General features: G+C 42.5%; 1 protein-coding gene across 3 annotated transcripts in view; it reads left to right on the forward strand.

Moving 5' to 3' along the window:
* Positions 1 to 7,664: 7,664 nt before the first annotated feature.
* Ahcyl2 (adenosylhomocysteinase like 2) overlaps positions 7,665 to 24,843 on the forward strand; it is a 168,938-nt gene continuing 151,759 nt past the window's right edge. For all 3 annotated transcript variants that reach the window (XM_059257494.1, XM_059257496.1, XM_059257495.1), the window contains exon 1: positions 7,665 to 8,103. In XM_059257494.1, the coding sequence (XP_059113477.1) occupies positions 7,735 to 8,103 (369 nt within the window). In that variant the 5' untranslated portion in view covers positions 7,665 to 7,734. The remainder of the gene's footprint in view (positions 8,104 to 24,843) is intronic.

Genomic DNA, 24,843 nt, shown 5'->3' on the forward strand with positions numbered 1-24,843 from the left:
TTGGTGCATTCTGATTCACAGCTTGTTTTCTGGGCAGTCGAAGGGATTTAAAGTCAAGGGAAGCTTATTAGTTTTGCTTCTTAGAAATATCAGCAGGAGATTGGGAGCAGCATTCAAGTGGCTCTAGATCATATAGTCAGGCGGTCTGGAGGAAAGGCAGTGAGACCCATAGACCTGAAGGGTATTGTGGAGTGCTGAGCTGGCTTATTTAAGGAGTATCCCCTTATTCAGCCACATGTGTGATGGGGACACCAGGATTTTGACTGGAGCCAGATTCCAGGGAGAGGAGAAAGGGCATGTTGATTTTATCCTAGGTACCTTGTAGATATGTACCTGAGTTTGATACATAGAACCCATGTAAAAATGCTGGGCAGGGTTGACGAGATGGCTCAGCAGATAATGGCTTGCTGCCAAGTGTGACAACTCACAGGTGGTGCATGTGTACACACACAAACACATTGTTTATTATGTTTATACCCTGACACCTAACACTGAGTGTTGGTTAGACACTTCGGAGCCCTCTACAGAATCTGCTCACAGAATGTCACAGCCCTGCAAGGTTCTCTTATACCCCTCAAGACACTGAGGCACAAAAGGCTCAGTGGGCTGCTCCAAACCATTCAGCTGCTGGTCATGCTGGCATTCAGGCAGGACCTGGTTTCTGTGTGACAGGGATCCAGCCAGAGGTGTTCTTCACATGAAAGGAGTCGAGCAAAGCAATGAGAAGTGACTTGCACACAACCTCACAGCCAGAAAGGCGCAGACACTGGCCCAGCATTTCTAGTCCTGAAGTCCTGGCCCTTTTGGCTCAGTGGAAATTCATTCCTAGTGTCTAGTGTTTCCTCAGGCCACCCCATCCTCTGCACTTACATGTCATGTTCATTCTTGGCATTACAGCTCTGTACAGAAATATGGCTTAAAAAGAAGTCATCGACAGCATTAAAAACAGTAACGCTTTTCAGTGCTATCAGTGTTATTTGATATTTTCTGAAATAAGGAATTGCTACAGTTTTCTTCATTTCCTATCCATGAACACTTAACTATTAGTCTGTCCTCTCCTGTCCTCTTCCCCCCCTCCTTCCCTCCCTCCCTCCCTTCCTCCCTCCCTCCCCTCTCTCTCTTCCTTAGAAGGACTGCTTGTGTAAAGGATGGAATGATGGAGTATTGAGTTCAATCTGGGCCTTCAAAAAGCGGAGAAACCCATATGGTTGCAGTGACAGATTGTGAGCACTAGAGGACAGCACTAACTCAATATTTGCTTGTGTATCTGCATGCGACTCAGCTGCAGCTGGATGCCCAGGAATGTGACACCCAAGCAAACAGGAAACCTTACAAGATTCTGTAGGAGCCGCAGAAGTCACACAACAATGATCAGCATTCCATCTAAAAGTCTTGAATCCGATCCCTAAGGAAACACCTTCAGGTCCAAGAGGTGCCAATTTTGGCTGTCCTGAGAACCACTTCCCCACAGCTCTGCCTCACCTGGCTCCTTGGGTTTCCCTACCACACTTTCAACCTCACACTCCCAGTTCCTACCTCTGTTGGTTCCAGCTTCCTTAAAGCAGAAGGCACTGCCCCAACCCTTCCCCTGACCACTTGAGCTCTTAGTGTGAAAAAGGGAAAAGACAAGGAAAATTGTAGACTAGACTAAAACCTCGTATTCCAGAGCTGGGGAGATAGCACACTGATAAAACGCGTGCGTCACAAGCATGAGAACCTGAGTTTGGTACATAGAACCCATGTAAAAACGCTGGGCAGGGTTGGCGAGATGGCTCGGCAGGTAATGGCTTGCTGCCAAGTGTGACAACTCACAGGTGGTGCATGTGTACATACACAAACACATTGTTTACTATGTTTATTGTGTATGTATGCATGTGCCATGGCACACGTGAAGAGGTCAGAGGGCAGCTTTCATGAGTCAGTTCTCTCCACGCTCCTTGAAAGGAACAGTCTGTATTTTTTTTCTTTCTTTCTTTTTTCTTTTTGAGACAAGGTCTCAGGTCTTCTTTTGTCTGTTTGTTTTTCAAGACAGGGTTTCTCTGTGTAGCCCTGGCTGTCCTAGAACTCACTTTGTAGACCAGGCTGGCCTTGAACTCAGAGATCCTGAGTGCTGGGACTAAAGGCATGCACCACTATGCCTGGCTGAGGTTTGTTACAGAGCTCAGATTGGCCTGTGATTCTGTATCTACTTCATTCACACTGGCCTTAAACTCTCAGTTCTGCTTCAGCCTCCTGATAAGCTATTATAGGCAGGCACCTCTGTGCTTGGCTGTTTCTTATACTTTCTTATGTGCAGATGCAGTTATGTATCCACAGGTAATTTGCATATTGCTTTGTGTTTGATTGGTCCTTTAACTTTTTTACAGTTTTGTGTGTGTGTGTGTGTGTGTGTGTACAAAAGCAAGCATGGTGCCATGTAGAGGTCAGAAGACAACTTGTGGGACTCAGCTTTCTCCCATGTCTTGCTAGTCTCTTTTATCTATCTATCTATCTATCTATCTATCTATCTATCTATCTATCTATCTGATTTTTCTAAACAGGGTTTTGCTGTGTAGCTTTGGAGCCTGTCCTGGAACTTGCTCTGTAGATCAGGCTGGCCTCGAACTCTCGAATTCACAGATCCACCTGCCTCTGCTTCCCAAGTGCTGGGATTAAAGGCATGCACCACCACCGCCTGGCCCCTTTTATTTTTTTGAGACAGGGTCTTGCTATGTAGACAGGATGACTTCACATTCTCTATGTAGTCCTGCTGTAGACATTTGAAAGGTCCTCTTTTGAAATCCCACAATGATATAAATTACTGAGGTCTATTTTCACATACTGTGCTGGGTGTGTAGTGGCTCCTTTCATATTCTGGTTCTTACCCAGGGCTTTACACATGCCAGGCAAGTCCTCTCCCTCTGTTGCTCTCTAATTTCCCTCTCAATTTTCTTTGTCCTTCTAGAATGTCTACTATTTGGGCTTTGCTCATCAGTCATCTAATTTATTTTATGTATTTTTAACATTTACTTTGTGAATTTCAAGTGAGTACTGCATCTACATCATTTCCACCCCACCCTCTCCCAATGTTTAATTTTTCTCTTCTGTGATTTTGTATTTCCTTATTGTGGTAATGGGAATGGAAGCCAGGCCTTGGAGCGTGTGCAGTGAGTGCTCTGCCACTGAAATGTACCTGCGAACGTTCTGCTTTTGAAATGTAAAGAAAAGAACGTGTTCATCTGAAAAAATTATTCCTTTTCCAGAACACCAGAGCTATTTAATACCTTGTATGTATTATGCAAAAATATACATTAAAATACTTGCGATTCGTATAAGCTACCATTTTCAACATTTGAGCAAAAGATAGAAAACATCTTCTCTATACAGGCATACACACACCTGGAATCTCAGCACATTTAGGAGGCAGAGGCAGGAGGTCTTGCTGAAGTTTTGGGCCAGCCGGTCTAAATGGCAAGTTCAAGGCCAGCCAGGCTGCATAGGAAGACCCCATCTCAACAAACAACAGCTACAACAAAACTTTTCTATTTAAAAATTTCTAATGAAAAAAATTCTGCTAGAAGGCTTCCATTTAAAAAGTGCTTTTGTTATCTGAGTGTTTACTCCTTGAAACTGTATGCTCCTTCACAAATAGAGTATTGCAAGTCTCCAAGTATACTAGTGATTTGGTGGTACTGGGTCAGTCTATATAGCTGAGGCAGGTTGAACTCTGTGTAGCCCAGGCCAGCACTGAATCCCCCAATCTTTCCTCTTCAGTCTCCTGAGTACTAGGGAATATGAGTGCACTACCAGTTGCAGTGGTTTTTTGTTTGTTTGTTTGTTTGTTTGTTTGTTTTTTGAGACAGGATTTCTCTGTGTAGTTTTGGTGGCTGTCCTGGAACTCCTGTAGACCAGACTGGCCTAGAACTCACAGAGATCTGCCTGCCTCTGCCTCCCAAATATTGGGATTAAAGGCGTGCACCACCACCTGGCACTAACTACCAGTTGTTTTATGATTAAAAGAAATATTAGCTTTTATCTCTTTTCTTGTGCTGCTGGAGAGGGAACCCAGGGCCTCTGTGAATACTACCCCTGAGCTGCATTCCCAGGTTCTTATCTGGCTTTCATGTCAGAGGTTTGTTTCATGTGTCTGGTGACTTTGGCTGTCTGCTCATCGTGTGGCACTAGATGTTTCACAGAGTATGATCTTCACTGTTTGTGATCTGGCTAGCCTATTTCCTTGGAGAATTCTTCAGCATTAGTATTTTCATTTTCCCTCTTGGACTGGTCAGATGCCTTATGGAAGATTACTACTGTCTGCCAGGCTTCTGGAAGCTGAGTGAACCAGCTGAAGGAAAAAGACTTGTAGGTTTAAAATTTCCTTAAATAGTTAATAGTTGGTGCACAACCATCCTGCTTCTAGTCTAGTAATTCCACCTTCACCTAGGCTTGGCTTGCCTCAGCAACAAAGCTCTGCCACAGAAAGAGCAGATGGAAAAGCTGGAGCTGAAAAGGTGAAGAATACGATCTGATTGTTGGTTCTCGGTAATGGGAGGATATGGATAAACAGAGACTAACTATCTGCCTCTTTCCAGGGCTCAGACTACTTATGTTTCCTCACCACATCCTACTGAAGGTGGGTTCTTCCGCTCAGTAATCAATTCTAGTGGCTGCCCAGGTAGCCAGCTGCTAGGTACGAGCTCCCGGTACACCAGGTGGCCATGCTGAAGCTCCCTTGTGCATTAGGAGGAAGAAAGAAATCAGTTCTAGAGTTGTTAGCCTCTGCCCAACAGCTGCAGGATGAAGCTCTGGGCCACTTCTTCAAAACAGGAAGGAAACGGTCAAAGCCAGACTGTGATGTGAAAGCCAAATATGTTCTTGTGTGACAGATTTTGGGGTTTTGTGGAAATGGCAGTGCTCAAGTGCCTTCCAGCATGAATTTGTAGACCAGGAGATGAAAGCTTCCCAAGCTACCAAAAGAGGAGACTTCCAAGGTACAAGCAGTAGATAGAAGCAGGTGATTTCTCCCCTTGTCACCTTTTTGCTAAGGAAGAAGTAGCTTCTCCGGTGGCTAGCTGGTCATCGGCCCACTTGAGTTTCAGGGCTGTTGTCGCTTTCTGAGCAACCAAACTGTTTGATTTTCCTCCATTTCTTTAAGAATAAAAAAGCCTACCTTATAATATGTCATGAAAGTCAAACATGGGGGGCTGGAAAGATGGTTCAGAGGTTAAGAGCACTGGCTGCTCTTTCAGAGGTTCAACTCCCAGCAACCACATGGTGGCTCACAGCCATCTGTAATGAGATCTGGTGCCCTTTTCTGGCCTGCAGGCATACATGCAGGCAGAACATTATACATAATAAATAAATCTTAAAAAAGAAGTCAACCATGGTGCTGGAGAGATGGCTCAGCAGTTAAGAGCACCGGCTGCTCTTCCAGAGGACTTGGGTTGAATTCCCAACACCCACATGACAGTTCATAACTGTCTGTTACTCCAGGGTACCTAACACCTTCATACATATATACATGCTGGCAAAACATCAGTCAGTGCACATAAAAAAAAAAAGTCAACTATGTATTAATGCATTTTTCCTTTAGTTAATATTCACATAAAATCTCAAGGAATGTGCAATTAAAAAATAGATTTTTAAGTGTGTGTGTGTGTGTGTGTGTGTGTGTGTGTGTGTGTGTGTGTGTGTAGGGCCAGAAGAGGGTGTCAGATGCCCTGGAGGTAGAGTTAAAAGCAGCTGTGAACTGCTTAACGTGGTTGTTGGGAACTCCAGCAATGGCTCCTAAGTTCTGAGTCAGCTCTCTTACTCCTAGAATATGTAGTACTATCTCCTGCTTTTTAGTCTAACTTTTTGTTTGTTTCTCTGTTTTTTGAGACAGGGTTTCTCTGGGTAGTTCTGTCCTAGAACTTGCTTTGCAGACCAGGCTGGCCTTCAACTCAGAAATCCTCCTACCTCTGCCTCCTGAGATTAAAGGAGTGAGCCACCACTGCCCGGCTAGGAAAACAATTTTTAAAAGGAAAAACAATTCTATCATCAACAAAACATTAAGTTTATTTCTTATTTTTGAGACAGGGTTTTCCTAAGTAGTCAAGGCCAACCTAGACAAACTCCTGTACTCTGGTCTCAGTCCCCCAAGTTCTGGGATTACTGCTATGACCTGCCCGATAGGTAGTTAATTTTAATTTTTGTTATTAAAAATAAAACTGGAGGCTGGTAATCTAGCTTGGCGGTTAAGAGAATTTGTTGTTCTTTCAGAGGACCCAGGTTTGATTCCCAGTACCTACATACCATTTCACAATGGTCTGTAACTAGTCCTCGGGGACCCAAAGCCTTCTGACTTCAGTCGGTACCAGGCACCCACATGGTGCAAGCAAAACACTAACACACATAAACATATGCGCACCATGGCATAAGCCAAGCACGTGTGTGCGTGTGTACACACACACACACACACACACACACACACACACACACACACAAATGTTAGAACTTCTAGATGGGTGGATGATATGTCTTCTAACTCCAGCACTCAGAGGCAGTGGCAGACTGTGAATTCAAAATCAGGCCTAATCTACTTAAGAGAGTTCTAGGCCAGCCAGGGACAGATGGCGAGACCTTGTCTCACTAAATAAAATTTCTATAAATGTCTTTCTTACACTCTCCAAGTGGAAAATAGAAAACTATAGAAAGTAAATCAGTTTGTATTACTTAGGAAAATCCTATTTGGATTAATATTCTGCTGTGCAACGTGATTATTTTGATGAATTTCTGATTATTTCTAGAGAATTAATTGGTCAAGATTTGGCCATTTAAAAGCAATGTGTTAATTCTCAGCTTTGAGATTTCAACCTAATGGAATTTTTTCTTTCTTTTTTCTTTCATGGCAGGGTCTTGCTTCTTAGCTCAGCTTGCTGGCCCTGAACTACTGGTGATGTATATGCTTCGGATGTTCAAGTGATCGTATTACTGCATACTCCACCACACCCTGACGAAATTTCTTTTTTGAGGGGGTTGATTTTAGCTTCTTAACCCAGAATATGCCAGAAATCATCACAGCAGGCAATGGCTTATTTCATTTCTTCTAGAAACCAACCCACTGAAGAAAGGCTTCAGAGGGCCAGCTCCAAAGGGAGAAGACCATACCTCCCCGTCCCGAGCCGGCGTTCACCTCATATGACGTGCCGCTTTTCCTTTAAAGGCCGCCCACGTGATCGCACACATGCGCACACTCCGGAGGAAAGTCACGCCGTCAGGGGAGCGAGTCATTCTTCCCCCACTTTCCCTGGGGTTTCTGGCATTCCCTTCCGGAAACCGCAGTCCCTCTGGAGACGTTTTCCTCATCAATTCCGTCGCGTCATCCGTTTTTATACTTTTCCGTTAGTCGCTGTCCGGGGAGTTCCCTCGACACAGAAGGCCAAAGGGACTACAAGTCCCAGGGAGCTCTGCGGCCCGTCCCCGCGCGCGCAGTGCAGGTTGGGTGCTGAGGTCCCCCAGTCTTCTAGCCACGTGCAGCCTGGAGCAAGCGTACTACAGGTTCCGTGGCGCCTCGCGCGTGAGTCAGACGGGGGCGGGGCGAGGCTGGAGGGGCCGGGCTGGTGGCGAGCGAGCGGGCGGTGGAAGGGGGTGGGAGCGGAGGCGATGGAGGGGAGGAGTGGGGGTATGGGGGAGGGAAAGGGAAGGGAGGCGGGAGGCGGGGCCGAGTGGGAGCCGGAGCTGGAGTCGGAGCCGGCGGTCGCAGCGGAGGCGGTGATGTCGGTGCAGGTTGTGTCAGCAGCGGCTCCGGCCAAGGTGCCTGAGGTGGAGCTGAGGGATCTGAGCCCCTCCGAGGCGGAGCCCCAGTTGGGACTGAGCACGGCGGCTGTGGGCGCCATGGTACCCCCGGCGGGCGGCGGGGACCCAGAGGCTCCAGCTCCAGCTCCCGTAGCCGAGCGGCCCCCGGCCCCTGGCCCGGGCTCGGGGCCCACCGCGGCTCTCAGCCCTGCGGCCGGGAAGGTGCCTCAAGCGTCGGCCATGAAGCGGAGTGACCCTCATCACCAGCACCAGCGGCATCGCGACGGCGGCGAGGCCCTGGTCAGCCCCGACGGCACGGTCACCGAGGCGCCGCGCACGGTCAAGAAGGTACTGTGGTCGGGCTGCCTCTCGGAGAGGCGGGGACGGCGGGCGGGCGGGCGGGCAGGGGAGCGGCGGCCCTTCGCCGCACGGCAGCACCCACTTCCACGCCCTCTAGATCGTGGAGCCGAGAGCCCTTTCCCCCCCTTGAACCGGCTCTCAGAGCCGCCGCCGCCCGGTGCTCCGCGGCGAAGCCGAGCCTCCAGGTGCCACGGCCGTACTTCGCTACGGATAACATGGAGGTAGCGCTCTTCGCTACTACTTGGACGAGGCAGGGGGAGGAGAGGCACCTACTACTACACCCCCCGCCTTGAGCACACTCCCGCGTGTGATTTTCCGGACTGTTCGGCGGCACAGAAAACCCTTCCCTCCAGCGATAAGGATAGCAGGATCTTTTTCCTCGGAGAACGAGGAAGCAGTAGTTAGCGCTCACGAGAGCTCAGGCAACCCACTGAGTTGCCTGGCTTCTGTACAGATGATGACTTTCTGCCTCTCTCTAGCCAGCAGCTTTCCACAGGGCAGTACTGATCCCGCGTCCTTCCTTTCTAGCCCCTGCATTTCCTTGCACCGTGATGGTAGAAGGGTGATGGAGAGATGCTTCACTCTTAAGAGTCTGCTCACCAGAATAACTAGATCGTGGATGAGGAGAATGCTTATTTCATTTGTTGTGAGCAGTAGGTGTTAGGAAGAAATGCTGCTACTTTTGGGAAAGCGATCACTTGGGGCCTGTCTCAGCTGTCAGTTTTTTGGATACATAGTAACGTGTAATGATAGTACCCCATATTATTCAAGCATTGACTATCCTTTACCCTACCCCACCCCCCCGTTTTTTCTCACCTTTCTCCATGCTAAGTCAGCACAGGAGGAAAAAGACAAGAGATGTGGACCATCTAAAAAGAATTATGGTTTTATTTCCTAGGCACAATATGAACACAGATTTATATTTTTTCTTTATTATAATGAGTGCATTTGTTCTGTCAGAACAATAAAAAGTATGTGAAGTCTACATTGGGTTTACTGTGTAGGGTTTGGGTGTATCTTGGATCCAACAAAACATTTTGTTGTAATTACCTCATGACTTAGAGCAGATAACTTTTTCATTCTTCCCAAATGTAGTGATAAATGATGTCAGAGGCAAGACTGAAGGAATTTTAACAGTGCTTTAGGACACGCTTTGTCTGTCCTTAGCTATTTGGTGTCGTCCGTGTCAGCGTCGCGTTGTGCCCCCCCCCTCGCAATTATACTTAAATGGAGGAATTGCAGTTAAACGAGGCAGCCTGGGCTAGGCCTGCAAGTACTTAGGTAAAAGTTAGGAAATCCAAATCATATTTCTCACTAATTAAGATGCTTTGTAACTTTGACTAAATCTTTTTCTTGTGATTATTTTTTTCTAAAGTTTGTAATTCAGTTATTTTAAGGGTAAAAATGTTTAATAAATTACTTTTAGAGTATGACGTTTACACTCAGGTATAGACCTGGGTTTGAATATAGTGCCCCTTCTCCTAGTTCTAACTTTTGAATAATTTGCAAATTCTATGTCACTTCTTTTATAAAATGAGGGTACTTATTAAAAATGTGTTCTTCTTGCCGGGCGGTGGTGGCGCACGCCTTTAATCCCAGCACTCGGGAGGCAGAGCCAGGCGGATCTCTGTGAGTTCGAGGCCAGCCTGGTCTCCAAAGCGAGTTCCAGGAAAGGCGCAAAACTACACAGAGAAACCCTGTCTTGAAAAACCAAAAAAAAAAAAAAAAAAAAAAAAAAAAAAAAAAAAAAAATGTGTTCTTCTCATAGAACTTGGTACCTATATATAATAAAATCTTAAATGATAGCTGTTATTAAAATTGATTATTTCTCTCCTCAAGGCTTAAGTATGAGCCTGTGACCTTCTCTGAAATGTATACATATAATAGTAATAGTTCAATAGATTCTATATAAAGAATTTTTAAAAAACCACAGGCCAGCACCCTAGAGTCTGTTTTTCCTAATTCCAAATGTGCTTCTTGGACATTTTCCTTGTTGCTGAGACAACTTTTTCCTGGTTTTTTTTTTTTTTTTTCCAGTATCAAAATCATGTTCCATGATTCTAGATTTACTCAGCAGCCTCAAGGCTATGAAGACAGGGCTGAACTTGCCTTCAATGTTAATTACACTAAAGAACCCGTAAGCAGGTGAAGTCCTGGGCAAGGATGAAGCTGTATGACATAAGTGAGGACATCGCTGAGCTTAGCTTGCCTCCCTTCTCTCCTCTCCCTCGCCTTTCTCTCTTATCCTGCCCTCCTCCTCTTTCCTTGTTAGGGTCTCTCATATAGCCCAAGCTTCTTGGAACTATGTAGCTGAGGCTATCCTCTATAACCTTCCTGCCTCAGCCTCCTGAGTATGAGATTACAGCTGTGTGCCACCACAGCTGGCCTGAACTTTTCTCCTTTTTTTAAAACAGGGTCTCAGGGGCCGTAGATGTGGTTCTATTGGTAGAGTGGTAGCCTAGCAGGCAAGACGCTCCAAGTTTGATCTACAGTACCATATAAGCCAGGCATGGAGGTTCATTCCTGTAATCCCAGTACTAGGGAGGTAGAGGCAGGAAGATCAGAAGTTCAAACTCATCCTTGGCTGTATAGTGAGTTTGAGGCCAGCCAAGCCGATTGATTGGCTTTGAACTAATGATTCTTCTACCTCAACTTCCTGTGTGCTGGGATCTCAAGTGTGTACCACCACATTTGGCTTGCCATTTTTAAAGAGCACAATCTTTGGTTTTCCTAATATTGAATTGACTACATTTTCTCCAAGTAGAAAATCCCTCAACGAAGAACCAGTCGTGTGATGTTTTGATTTGTCGAGCCTTTCTTGCTTCTTGAATTGTCTAGTTAAGTCATTCTGTCCTTGACTCCCCTCTGCTTTATTGAAGTGTGTGGAGGGACTGGGTATACGAGGATTAAAATAGTTGCCTTTAGCTATGCAAATGGTGACTGTTACTTTTATTTTGCGACTACCAGACAATCTTACTTATGTTGTTTCATTTCCATTGGTGTTTTCCCCTTTCCATTTGTGTATCAGTTATCAATTTTTTTGGTCCCATTACTTTGGTCAGCCACACAAGGGAAGTATGTAAGAGTCAGACTTCCCAAGTTCAGTAGTCATAAGAATGAAAATAATGGGGTGCAGGTCACCTGGTCACATTTTACCTTTGGCACCTGCCTTCATCCTGTGACTTGTGGCACTCTATAGACCAGATCTTGTCACTGTGGTTATGATATATCTGTTTTTAAAGTTCTCTTTCATAAGCCTACTCTAAGTGAACTCAGCAAACGTCTCTGAAGTAGTAATTTATAAAATAAGTTCCACTATGAGTGAATGTAACAGCAGTTAAGAGCATTTCTTCCATGTGTTCTTAGAAATGGGTGCTAGCACGGTAGAGAAAACAAGGCAGAAAGGATTTCTGAAAAGTTAAAACTTCCTGACAGTAAGACTCCCAGCCTTAAGAACCTCAGCTAGCGTGTGCTTACGTTACTGTCGGTAATGACCATGTTCAGACAGACTCCATGTTTTTCTTGGCAAACATATCTGCATTGTACTTGCTTTGTTGCTGTCAGGAGAGAATGAGTTGAGCCATGTTAGCGCTTTCTTGCCCTGAATTGTTTAAGCCCTCCATTCAGTTAATTATAGATTACTGAAATTGAGTGTTTTGGATAGAGGCATGGGAATGTGAGAACAGTGTGACTCCCTTGCCAGTTAGAAAAGTACAGCCTGGCAAAATGTTCAGTAAGGCAATTGGCAGTTGGACCCTAATAATAGTTACCATTAATTGGCCTTTTATGTGCCAGGAATTGTCATAGGTATTTCTGTAATCCTGACAAGAACATTATGAAATGTAGATGGCATTATCTCAGTTTTACTGATGAGGAAATGTGGTTCAGAGAGGCTTAGGGCCTTGCCCAAGGTTATACATCTAATAAGTGGCAGAGGTAGTATTTAAACCTATGTCTGTCTCCAGAGCCCATGCCTTTTTCATTGTGCCACACAGACTCTTTCTGAGCTCTTAGATGTTGGCCTCTGGTCTTTACCCAAAAGTCTGTAGATTTCTGAGTGAACTCTAAGGTGTGTCTGTCTGGCTAAGGCTTAGGTCACAAAGTGAGGAGAGTGAGTCAGGCTTCAGGAAGAGGATGGGAGAAAACTATACGAATGTAGAACCTCAAAGAATTGTAAAGTTAGAGGATATGAAGAACATTTAATAAAGGGAAGCATTTTTAACATCAGTGATATTAGCCTCCTATTTGTAATAAACTTGTAACCGGATAATGTGTCCCCACTCCCTTCTTTTTGAGTCAAGGACTTATAGTTATCCTAGGTTGGCCTTTTTAGCTCCATGTGCAACCCAGGTTAGCCTCAAACTCCAGTTCCTTCTATTTCCACCTCCTGTGATTATAAGCATGTGCCATCATGCCTGGCTTTATCTTTATCTTTAAAGTTATGAATCTGGTGACCTGAAGAAAAGGTTCCTTTCTGTTGATCCAACAATTTTCCTCTGTTCTTTAAGTCCCTCCTCTATGAATCAGTCTTTGACTAAACCTTTTGGGAATTAGAAAGGGAAGTATACTGTTAGGTAATTTTTTAAAATTATTTTTATGTGTATAGGTGTTTTGCCTACATGTATGTCTGTGTACCACTTGTGTGCCTGGTGCTGAAGGAGACCAGCGCAGGGCTGTAGACTGCCTGGAACTGGAGTTATAGCTGGTCTAGTGAACCACCCTGTGGGTGCTGGGAATTGAAGCCAGGTCCTCTGGAAAGCAACCAGTGCACTTGACCACTGAGCCATCTCCCCAGGCCCCTTGTTAGGTGGTCTTACTTTATACTAGGCCTTGTACTTACAGCTTGATAAGTACTATTTTACTTAATCCTTTTAAGAGCTCTTAAAGATAGTATTCTCCTTGTTTTATTGAGGAAACAGAGATTAAGACATTTGTCTCAAAGTTACCCAGCAATGTATTAGAGTGAGCAGAAACCTAATCTGTTTGATTGTGGAGACCAAATTGTGTATGTTTTCAATTGCAGGCAATTGTTCTAGGTCAAAGTACCAGTTGTGTGTTCCATGCCTTGAGGAGGACATCTAGAAAAAAGTTTTCAGTTAATTGAAGAAATTAACAAATACAAATAATAGTCTACTTTTTCTTAATGAGAAAGAGGGAAATGATCTTTATTCAGAGTCTTTGTTGAGTTGAATTTCTAAATAATATTCTTCTGTTTTCATGGTAGGGCTTTTAAAAATGTAGTGTATTATAGTGTGTGTGTGTGTGTGTGTGTGTGTGTGTGTGTGTGTGTGTGTGTGTGTTAGAGAGGGGGAGCATGTATGTACAGTGGGATTCATGTAGAGGCCAGAGGTCAACCTCATGGAACTGGATCTCTCCTTCCTCTTTTTTTTTTTTTTTTTTTAAAAAAAAAAGATTTATTTATTTATTATATATACAGTGTTCTGTCTGCATGTATGCCTGCACACCAGAAGAGGGTGCCAGATCTCATTAGGTGGTTGTGAGCCACCATGTGGGTGCTGGGAATTGAACTCAGGACTTCTAGAAGAGCAGTCAGTGCTCTTAACCACTGAGCCATCTCTCCAGCCCCCTCTCCTTCCTCTTTTATGTGAATTCTAGATACCAAATTCAGGTTAGCAGGCTTGCACAGCAAGTGACTTTACCTGTTGAGCTATATCATTGGCCCTTCAAAATTTTTTAATTAATTACTTTAAAAATAAAAAAAAAATTATCTTATGTAAATGGGTGAGTGCCTATATGTTTATATGTTTACTATGTGCCTGCTGGTACCTACAGAAGCCAGAAGAGGGAGTCAAATTCTGGAACTGGATGGAGTTACAGGGTGTTTTGAGTCACCATGTGGGTGCTGGGAATTGAACCTGAGTCTTCTGCAAGAGCAGGACAGGCTCTTAACTATTGAGCCATCTCTCTAACCTCCTCTAATTAACTTATTTTTAAGACAAGCCTCCTTTATGTAGTCTGCTGGCCTTAAACCTGCGGTCACCCTGCTTTAGCCTTCCCAAGCACATGGGTTATAGGCATCATGCCTGCCTACCTTGTAGTTCTCACTAAATACTCAGAGAGGGACGGCTGAGATGGCTTGGGGGAGGACCATCTTGGCTCTTACCTAGATCCCCCGCCTCCTATGTTCATGTAGTAGGGGACCTAAAAGTTACTGATCCAATGGACAGTTTTAGTCAACCTGATACAATTTTTACAAAATTTGTAGGAGCTTTTTATAGTCTTCATGATTATGACTAGAAACTTGGTGAGAAACAAAGGAGAAAGTTTCTTCTGTCAGTTTCTAGTTCTAAATTTCCTATTTAAAATTTTTATTGCATATATATTTTATGTGTGTACACATGCACATTTGTGCATGTGTGGAGTTGGCTCATAATGTGCATTCTTGGATCAAACGCAGGTATCAAAGGTGGCAAATGCCTCTAATCATTGAGCCGTCTTGCTGGTCCCTTGAAAATTAGCTTCGGTTAAATAGCTTAAGACATGCATATTTTTCTCCCTCTTCTGCAGCTATATTCTGAACAATTAGCTATTTTCTTTTCTCTTGTACACTTGTATTAATAGCTGGTGATTTTTAAATGTTGTTTTCAAGGCTTCATCAATCAAAACTGTCAGTTTTGGGCACTGAGTTCTTAGAACCTATGTAAACAAAGGTGGTAGAGTACTAGTTTTGTACACTACTAGAGAACTAGAGTTGTTCTGTTATAGACCTTCCTTAACACCTTTCAGAATATTGCAGATCTGAGACTAAGCCTGGCTTCTCTGGATAATCACCTCCAGTGCTCCAGTGTGGCCCTTTTGATTACTTTAGAAGATGTAAGGACCAGCAAGACAGCTCAGCAGGGAAAGGCTTCTGCCATCAAGCCTGCTGACCTGAACCCACATGCCTGGGAACCAACTCCCCAAAGTTATCCTTTGACTTCTACATGAATCAATCCCCCCAACACACACACACACACACACACACACACACACACAAATCAGTCAATAAATGTAATTCTAAAAGTTAAAGGAAAAAGAAAAATCTTAAATATTAAAAAAAGATTTAATAATGTTCTTGGAAATTTCCTTCTCAGTCTTTGTGATGCTTACAGTGTCTATAATTTACTCAGTACATACTCCACGCCAGACATCTGTCTTATCTATTAATCCTCATAACAATTTTATCAGATGAGTAGCATTATCTTTATTTTACAGATGAGAAAATATAGGCTTAAAGAGAGTAATTAACATGCCTGAGGCTTTGCCAATCTGTGATGCCTTTGGGATCAGTGAGATGAAACATTACCCATAGCAACAGTGGGAGGCTTTGTCACAATGCCAAACCCCTACTGCTCTGACCAAACTCCCATGTGATGTCTGCATGAGCTGCTGCTAAGACTGCTCTGTGTAACCCTTTGGACATTAGCATCTCTCCTGTTACTGGAGGAGGCAGAAACCACCATGCATCTTCACATCTTTGTTTACTTCGGTCACCTATCATCCGTCTTAGTACTCAGCTGGTTTATCACTGCCTTTATCCTTTCAGCTAACTCAATTCCCCAAGCCTTTCTAGTTTATTTTCTCAACATTCCATTGTCAGCAAATCCCCAGGTAGCATCAGCCTTTGGGCAGCAAGATCAAGTCACGGGGTGACAGTGGCAGTGCTGTTGATGTTGGCACATGGTGTCCAGAGCTCTAACATGTAAATCAAGCGGCAGCATCTCTCGCTTGCCACTGTCACTTGTAATGTCTTGGCCAAACCAATTTTATGATTTTTTTTAGCTGTGTATCCTTGAAACAGGTTTTCCACCCTGGAAGCCGTTTCATAGTCTTTCTGTAAATTCTTTTTCTGTTTATGTCAGTCCAAATTGACTTCTCATGCTTGTGAAACTGAGTAATGTATTGGTTGTACTAACCTTCTACCTTCCTAGTTGCCTGAACCCATGGAGCTGAAAGTGGTTGGAGAAAATCTGAAAGCTAGACAGATGAGTGCCAGGATGAATTTGTAATCAGCAGCCTTGTGAGAAGTCAGCATTGTCTAGCAGTATTATGCATGTCTCTATCAAGTTCACCTTCCCATTGCAAATGGCTATTTCATACTGTATTTCTCCTCTGCCGTGTGCTCTTCTATTTAGACCAGGTAGAAGCTTTCTCTTTCATTACAAAAACAGAAGACCCCACATGGAACTTCTTTGTACTTCCTGTCTACAAACCTATGTGGACCTGGGACTTGTCCTTTTCTTCCTACTGTCACAGTGGAGGAAATGTCCTCATTCTGTCAAAGACAGATCCCTCCGCAGGCGCTTTAATCGTCTTCCTTTCAGTAGTGTTAAAGAGTAGTCCTCTGGTTAGTTCCCCTTTCTCCAGGTGTTTTGTCAGTATTCAGACTCGCTTTGCCTTCTTCACTCAACCTTCACTTCAGCCTGCCAGCTTCCTTTGTGTCTCTCAGAACCTAGCTTCCTAAAGGACTTTTTGTGTGTATACATTGTTTGTTTGTTTGTTTTTCGAGACAGTGTTTCTCTGTGTAGTCCTGGCTGTCCTGGATCTCACTCTGTAGACCAGGCTGGTCTCAAGCTCACAGAGATCTGCCTGGCTCTGCCTCCTGAGCGCTGGATTAAAGGCGTGTGACCACAACCGGCTGTGTGCATACATTTTTGATCCGTATGAACTCCTTACCCCATCCTAATATTCTGACTGAAGGAAAACTTAGTGCAGTGTCCATTAGACTGGGAGATGGCATTTTTGTTTTTCAGCCCTCATCTTACTAGACTTTTTGGCAGCACTTGGTAGTTTCTTATGAAACGCCTTGCTCCTTAGGCTTCTCTGACACTGCCCTTTTGTTGCTTTGTGCTTTGGAGGTAGGGTCTTATGTAGCCTAGCACTTGTCGCAGAGCTAAGGCTGGCCTTGAGCTTCTGATTATCCTGCCTCCTGTCTCGACCTTTCTAGTGCTGGGTTAGGTGTGCACCACCGCACCCAGCTTTATGATACTGTTTTTTCTTTATTAGTTTTCATTTAATTTTTGTGGCTGCACCTCATTCTTTGTTGATACTTCCTCCTTGGTTTTGGGACTTCTGTTCTATTGATGGGATCTTTCCCCTTGTTACCCACATCATTCTTTGTGTCTAGAAACTCCCTTTGTGTTCCTTTAGCTAAGACTCGTCTTCTGAACGCCAGTCTTAGGTGTATACAACTGCCTGTTTGCAATCAAGCTCAATGGTTTTGTGTCGAAAACTGAATTTTGTTTATTTCTTTTATATTTATTGTGTATGTATGAATGCTTTGCCTGCATGTATGTATGTGTACCATGTGCTAGCCTGGTGCCCATGGAGGCCAGAAAAGGGCATTGGATCCCTTGGGATTGAATCTGGGACTTCTACAAGAGCAAGTGCTTTTAACTGATGAGCCACCTCTTTGGCTCCCTAAAACTGATTTTTGCTAATTCCCCAATTTTTTTTTAATTTTTTTGGTTTTTTTTGAGACAGGGTTTCTCTGTATAGCTTTGGTACCTGTCCTGGATCTCTCTCTGTAGACCAGGCTGGTCTTGAGCTCACAGAGATCCACCTGGCTCTGCCTCCCTAGTGTTGGGATAAAAGGCGTGTGCCACTACCGCCCGGCTCCCGAAATGTTTTATTCTTAACTTTTTTCTTCCAGTTAAATAGAACTTCCATTGTTTTCCCTTAACTTGTTCAGTTGTTTTTTTTTTTTTTTTTTGGTGCTAGGAGTTGAATCCAGGGCCTTGTACACACTCTGCCAATGAACTACACTCCTGCCTCTCACAAACAAATGCTTTTAATTATCCAACTGAAACGAATATATTCTTGTAAAAGTAATTCAATTTAATAAACAGAAGTCCTTCATTAGCCCCAACCATTCTCATCTCTTCCCCAGAGATGACCTCTGCTATCTTTTGTCTTTCTAGACTTTCCTATGAATTTACATGCATATTTGTATATAAATTTATAGCTTTATAATAACTTGTACATAAGTAAAAGCACACTGTATGTACAATGTTTTTCAGGTTCTTTTTTAAAACTTTAATATTGTTTTGAAATTCTATATCAATACATATAGATATATCTTATTTTTATTTTTTAAAGACAGGATATTACTATGTAGCCCAGGTTTACCTTAGACTGGTGATGATCCTTCTGCCACTTTTGTGTCTTTTTTTTGTTTAATTTGTAAAGATTTATTTTTATTTTATGTGCATGGGTGTTTTGCCTCTGTGTATGTTTGAACCACATGTATGCAATGCCTAGTGAGGCCAGAAGAGGGCATCAGATCCTCTGGCCCTGGAATTTAGGTGGCTGTGAGCTACCAGGAGGGTACCAGAAACTGAACTGGGGTCCTCTGCTAAAGCAGCCAATACTCTTAACAGCTGAGCCATCTCTCCAGTGTCCCCGCCCCCATTCTTTTTAATTGCTGAGTTGATATTTATTAAAGCATTCTTCTGGTACATACTTTTAACTTTTTTCTCTTTTTTAAGAAAATTATTTTATGTGTATGAATATTTTGCTGGGATTTGTTTGTGTGCCACATGCACACATGGTGCCCTCAAAGGTCAGAACAAAACAGTGGATCCTGAGCTGGAGGGATGGCTCAGAGGTTAAGAGCACTGGCTGCTCTTCCAGAGGTCTTGAGTTCAATTCCCAGCACCCACATGGTGGCTCACAACTATCCATAATGAGATCTGGTGCCCTCTTCTGGCCTACATGTGTACATGCAGGTGGGACACTGTATACATAATAAATAAATAAATCTTAAAAAAAAAAAAAAAAAAAAAAGACAGTGGGTCCCCTGGAACTGGACTGTAGTTTTTGACAGTTTTGTGAATTGTCATGTGAGTACTGGGAATCCTCTGCAAGAACAAGTGCTTTTAACTACTGAGCCATCTTTCCCAGTTCCCTTTTTCTCTTTCTTGATAAATAGTCCTGTAGTACTTATATGTATGCATTCTCTTGTGCTCATGTAGAAATGTTTCCCTAGGATAGTTATCTAAGAGGAAAATTTGGAGGTCAAAATATCTTTTGAGGAGTAGAGGGTTCAAAAATAATCTACTGTGTAGTCCGTGGTGGTCTTATCTTCCTGCCTCAGCCTCTTGAGTACTAAGATTGTACATGTACGTCACTGTGCCTAGCTAAGTAGTCATATCTCAGTGTATTGCAACGTGTAAAGGTTCAAAATGTAAATACCATTGTTACATATTTGCTAACTCTAACAAGACAACCCTTGCCATCTGTCTTGACCAATAATACTACATTTTTTTTTTTAAATAAAATTGATGGGAAGAACTCTTACTGCTTATTGACTTACAGTCTTCTCTTGTAGTAAGGCTGAGAATATTTCCAGGCATATATTGATAGTTTGAATTCCCTTATAACTGCTTACTTATAATCACTAATAAAGTATTTATGGAGTGAGGAACTACTATATGCCAGGTCCTGGGGATGCAGCAGTGAATAAAATGGGTAAAAATCTCTATACTTCCAGTGGATGGTCTTTTTCATTCTTTAAATATTTGGGATATTTACTTCTGTATATGCTGCAAATATTTTTTCCTATTATTATTTTTTGTGTGGTGTTGGGGATCAGATGTGTTAGGCAAGTGTTCTACTGCTGTTACTGGGGTGCTAAGCCCCCGATATCCCTCTTTTGTTTCTCATTAACTTGTAACTATAGTTTTCATGTGGCTTAAACATTTTATGTCTTACTGGCCTTTTCCATGTTGATAAACAGATTTTATGTTTTCATGATTGTGTCTGTTATATTTTGGTTTTTAGTCCATCTAAAACTTTTGTTTATAATATAGTTCAAGTACTATTTGTAATACAAGATGACATTATTTGTTCCCAAATAAAATGTCCTTTTTACCTACTTTTAGTTGGTTCTGGTTGTTTCTTTCCCTTTAACTTATCTTTCTTAACTGGACATTTATTTGTTTGTTTTTTGAACCAATCTCATATAATTGGGGGCTTCAAACGTGCTGTGCAACCAAGCTGCTTTGAAGTCCTGATCATCCTGCCTCTGCCTCCAAGTACTGCGGCCATAGGGAGCTAGCACACACAGCCTTTTTCCTTATCTTCTAGCTGTATATATACAAGTAGTGACTAAAGAGCATACATTTTTAATAATTCAAGAATGACAGGAAGCCGGGTGGTGGTGGCTCACGCCTTTAATCCCAGCACTCGGGAGGCAGAGCCAGGCGGATCTCTATGAGTTCGAGGCCAGCCTGGTCTATAGAGCGAGATCCAGGAAAGGCACAAAGCTACACAGAGAAACCCTGACTCAAAAAACCAAAAAAAAAAAAAAAAAAAAAAAAAAGAATGACAGGAAAGTTAACATCCTATTGTTAGTAACTGAGGGCTTATAATGAGTTACTCATAAGAACACTGGGTATTTTAGCAAATATTTGTTTGATATAGTTTACTTTTTCTTCTTTTACATTTTATTTGTTAGATTTATTCATTTTACTTTTTATGTGAATGTTTTGCCTCTGTATTTGTATGTGCATCACATGCATGTTAATGCTCACAGAGGTCAGAAGATGGCATTAGATCTTCTGGAACTGGAGTTATGGATGGTTGTGAACCATCATGTAGGTGCTGGGAATCGAACCCAGGTCCTCTACAAGAGCAGCAAGTGCTCTTAACCTCAGAGCCATCTCTCCAGTCCCATAGTTTAAGTTTTGGTAAAAATTGGAGCCTCAGTGGCCATTCTCAGGGAGACTTATCTGCTAATAGTTTTTTACTAAGTTGGAAGAGTGTATCCCTGTATGGTCTTTTCCAAAACATTTGATTTTTTTTTTTAAGGCATTACCACAGGTTTTGAGTATGTGTAATAAAATTGTAGGAAAAACTTTTGATTTTTCCCTGGTTAGGTGGTAGTGTGTGTCTCTACCTTTTGAGGTTGACATTATGTGCTCCAGGTTTAAAGAGGGACTTCTTTCCCTAGAATGTAAATAAAGATTTGTCTTCAACAAAGCTGTATTAGCTAAAGCCTAATGAGCTCAAGGCTACTTTATGCTTTGGGAGACAGAAGTAGAGTAGGAATTTTTACTACATTAATTCACACTCTTTATAGAAATAAAGGACAGTGTGGTAGCTCAAGTCTATAATCTCAACACTTGAAAGGATGAGGCAGGAGGATTGCTGTAAGTTCGAGGCCAGCCTGAGTTACAGAGGAGTTTTGGTTCAATCTGGGATAAGGGTCTGTATACAGGACCTGGGATAAAGGTCTTGTACCATGTTCCTATAGTGTGTGGCCTACTTGGGCTGTATTATAAGTAACTCTTGCTTCTCTAATACACTGTGAGCTTCTTTGTGTAAACCCATTTATTTATTGTGTGCCAAGCACTGCTTAGTTTTGGAATGATAAAATCAGCAAGTTATGGTTCTTGCCCTAGAAAAGAGGATAGGAAATGTAGATAGGGAAATAAGTAAATATAATTTAGTTTGACATGGGCAATAATGAAAGCAGGAATTGTAGTTTGAGGAGGTTAGTTTTGAAATTGAGGTATATCACTCCAGAAAGCTAGTTGGTTTCACAATGTAGTTGAACCTTTTTGATGTTTCCTTGTTCTAGCTTTAAAAACCCAAAAAATTCATACACTGTATATTTGCAAGCTTTTTGCCTTTTAGGACTTGTTCATGCAAACCAAATTTACACAAGGCTTATTTAAAATAAGCTGGTAACTTCTACTTTATGATTAGATTCTGAATTGATCTGAAACTTAGGTAAGTCAGGGATTCTCTGGAAAAATCTATGTAGGATGTCTAATTATAGTCAAAGACAGTTTTTAAAGTTTGGAGTAGTTAGGATGGATCCCTGCTGCTCAACTGAATTTTGCTCTTCAAACAGGCAAGTCTGTTTTATACCAGTGAGCAAGTGCCAGAATCCCAGTTTGTTACTTATTGTTGACTTCATATTTCTCTTTTATGAAACTTTTAGAGGGGCAAGAAAAACCATTTTAGAGTTTTGAGGAAGGGTGGGAAATAGTAAGACTTGTAATAGAACGTTTTACAGACACAAGATGTAGAAATACACAGGCTTGGGTACACAAAAAGATGAGATCCAGAGAGAAATGGATACACAGACTAACAGACAGTCACTTTTGCATTTTCCATGTGTGCATGTATAAGAACCCTCTGCTGGGTCAATTCTCTGACAGAAACCCATGTATCTCCACAGAGTCTCCTGTATATACTAACAGAGACCTCGCCCGCACACACCCGCACACACACACCCTGATTCCTGCCCTTTGACACCAATAGGTAATGGTTAAAACAGATTTTATAGAACTTCACTAGTGTTCTCCACAGTTATTTTGAGAAGGAACAAATATTCTGTCTAAGGTGCTTTTAACTGAGCCAGAAATGAAACAAAAACAGAAGGGCTGCCTGTGGGTCTGTAGAACAGTGAATTCACAGAGTCAGTTTTCTTTGAATTCCTGTCTCTAGAACTGCTTGTTCCTGGGTATCATTTTCAGTTTGAAGTACTCATGCTTGCTTTTTCTCTCTCTCAGGAGCTTGCATCCTAGGTTGCTGGTAAAGCAGAGTTCCAAGCTCAGTTTCCCTTGGTGCTCATTAACATACTTCCATGGTGCTGACTGAGTCACATAAACCCACCTGGGATTGGAAGCTTCACATTGCATCTATGTGAAGGAACTTGCACTGAGTTCTCTACGGATGTGTAATTCTCTTACCATGGTGGGTTGTTCATGGTGTGCATAGTGCATATGTAGTAGGTGTGCATGAAATTCAAGAGTAACTGAGGGAAGCAGATTGTGCTGGTTCATGTCTGTAATCCTAGCACTGAAAGGTAGATGCAGGAGGATCAGCATAGTTCATGGTCATCCTCATCTGTGGAGCAAATTCCAGGCCAGCCTGGGCTATAGAAAACCCTATTCAAAACGACAGACAGCAGAAGTGAAGGTAATCAATATTAACTTAAACAACATTTCGACTACTCTGATGTGTGGGAGTAGCACATTGGATTGTGTTGATTATGCTGGGCCTGATCAGTAATTCCAGCTATGAGGTGGCTGGGGCCCTGCCTGTCCTGTAGAGGATTGTATTGATTGACAGATAGCTGGTAGGTACATAGCTAGATTTTGTTATTGGTATCTCTGGCAGCATTTTGTGGGAAGTATTTTACTTGTAAAAAGGAAGCTTTTTGTGTGTAACTACTTTTACATCTATAAGTTTTCTATCATACTGAGGATGTTAGATGGTAGGGAGATTAATTGAATAGAATAATTTTACAAATACAGCTTCTAAAACCAGGTATTTTTTTCTATTGCTGCTTGATATAGGGATATTCATTTGACTAAATGTCCATTTAAAATTTTATATTTAAATTTGGAGAAAAATTTACTTAATGTCTTTTACTTATTTATTTATTTTTCAGACAGGGTCTCTTATAGTCCAAGTTAGGCTTGAACTAGCTGAAGATGACTTTGAACTCATTATCATTTTGTCTCTTAATTCTAAGTGCTAGAATTACAGGTGTATGCCACCACATGGGCTACAAATTTTTCTTTAGATTAAAACAGTTTTGGTAGTGGAGCTGACATCTAGAATCTCACACATACTAAGCATGTTACACTATACCATGTATGTCCTAGCCTTTGGTTAGCTTTTGTTTTCTCGAGACAGGGTTTCTCTGTGGAGCTTTGGCTGTCCTCAGACTCATTCTGTAGACCAGGCTGGCCTCAAACTCACAGAGATCTGCCTGCCTCTTCCTCAAGAGTGCTGGGATTAAAGGTGTGCACCACCACCACCCAGTTTGGTTAGCTTTTTTTTTTTTTTTAATTTATTATTTTTATTTTATGTACATTGGTGTTTTGCCTGCACGTATGCCTGCTCATACATGTCAAATCCCCTGGAACTGGAGTTACAAGAAGTTGTGAGCTGGGAATTGAACCTGAGTCCTCTGAAAGAGCAGTCAGTGCTATTAACCACTGAACTCTCCAGCCCTTGGTTAGCTTTTTTTTTTTTTTTCTTCAAGACAGGGTTTCTCTGTGTAGATTTGTGCCTTTCCTGGAACTCGCTTTGTAGACCAGGCTGGCCTCAAACTCACAGAGATCCTCCTGGCTCTGTCTCTGAGATTAAAGGCATGCACCACCACCACTGCCCGGCCCTTGGTTAGCTTTTAAAGAAGTAAAATATTATAAATAAAATTGAAAACCCTTTTGTTTTCTGTCAACTTTCCTTTATCTCTTTTTACATCCCCATTAGAAACAAAGACTATGCCAGGCAGTGGTGGCGCACGCCTTTAATCCCAGCACTCGGGAGGCAAAGCCAGGAGGATCTCTGTGAGTTCGAGGCCAGCCTGGTCTACAGAGTAAGTTCTAGGGCAGGTACCAAAGCAACACAGAGAAACTCTGTCTCGAAAACAAAACAAAAAAAAAAAAGAAACAAAGATTATTTGTTAGCCAACCTTTTCTGTTGGTGAATTGTTGCTGTAGTTGTTTAATAATTGCAACTGTATATTGTTTATAAGTTTTATATAAATATATTAAGATACTCTTCTGCAGCCTACATCTTTCGCTCAATTTTATGTGGTTTTTGTAGTCAGATCAAGAGATAGAACCAGCCGGGCAGTGGTGGCGCACGCCTTTACTCCCAGCACTCGGGAGGCAGAGCCAGGCGGATCTCTGTGAGTTCGAGGCCAGCCTGGGATACAGAGTGAGTTCCAGGAAAGGCGCAAAGCTACACAGAGAAACCCTG

This window comes from Peromyscus eremicus, chromosome 3 (assembly GCF_949786415.1).
Source record: "Peromyscus eremicus chromosome 3, PerEre_H2_v1, whole genome shotgun sequence".
In the NCBI taxonomy this organism is placed as follows: domain Eukaryota; kingdom Metazoa; phylum Chordata; class Mammalia; order Rodentia; family Cricetidae; genus Peromyscus; species Peromyscus eremicus.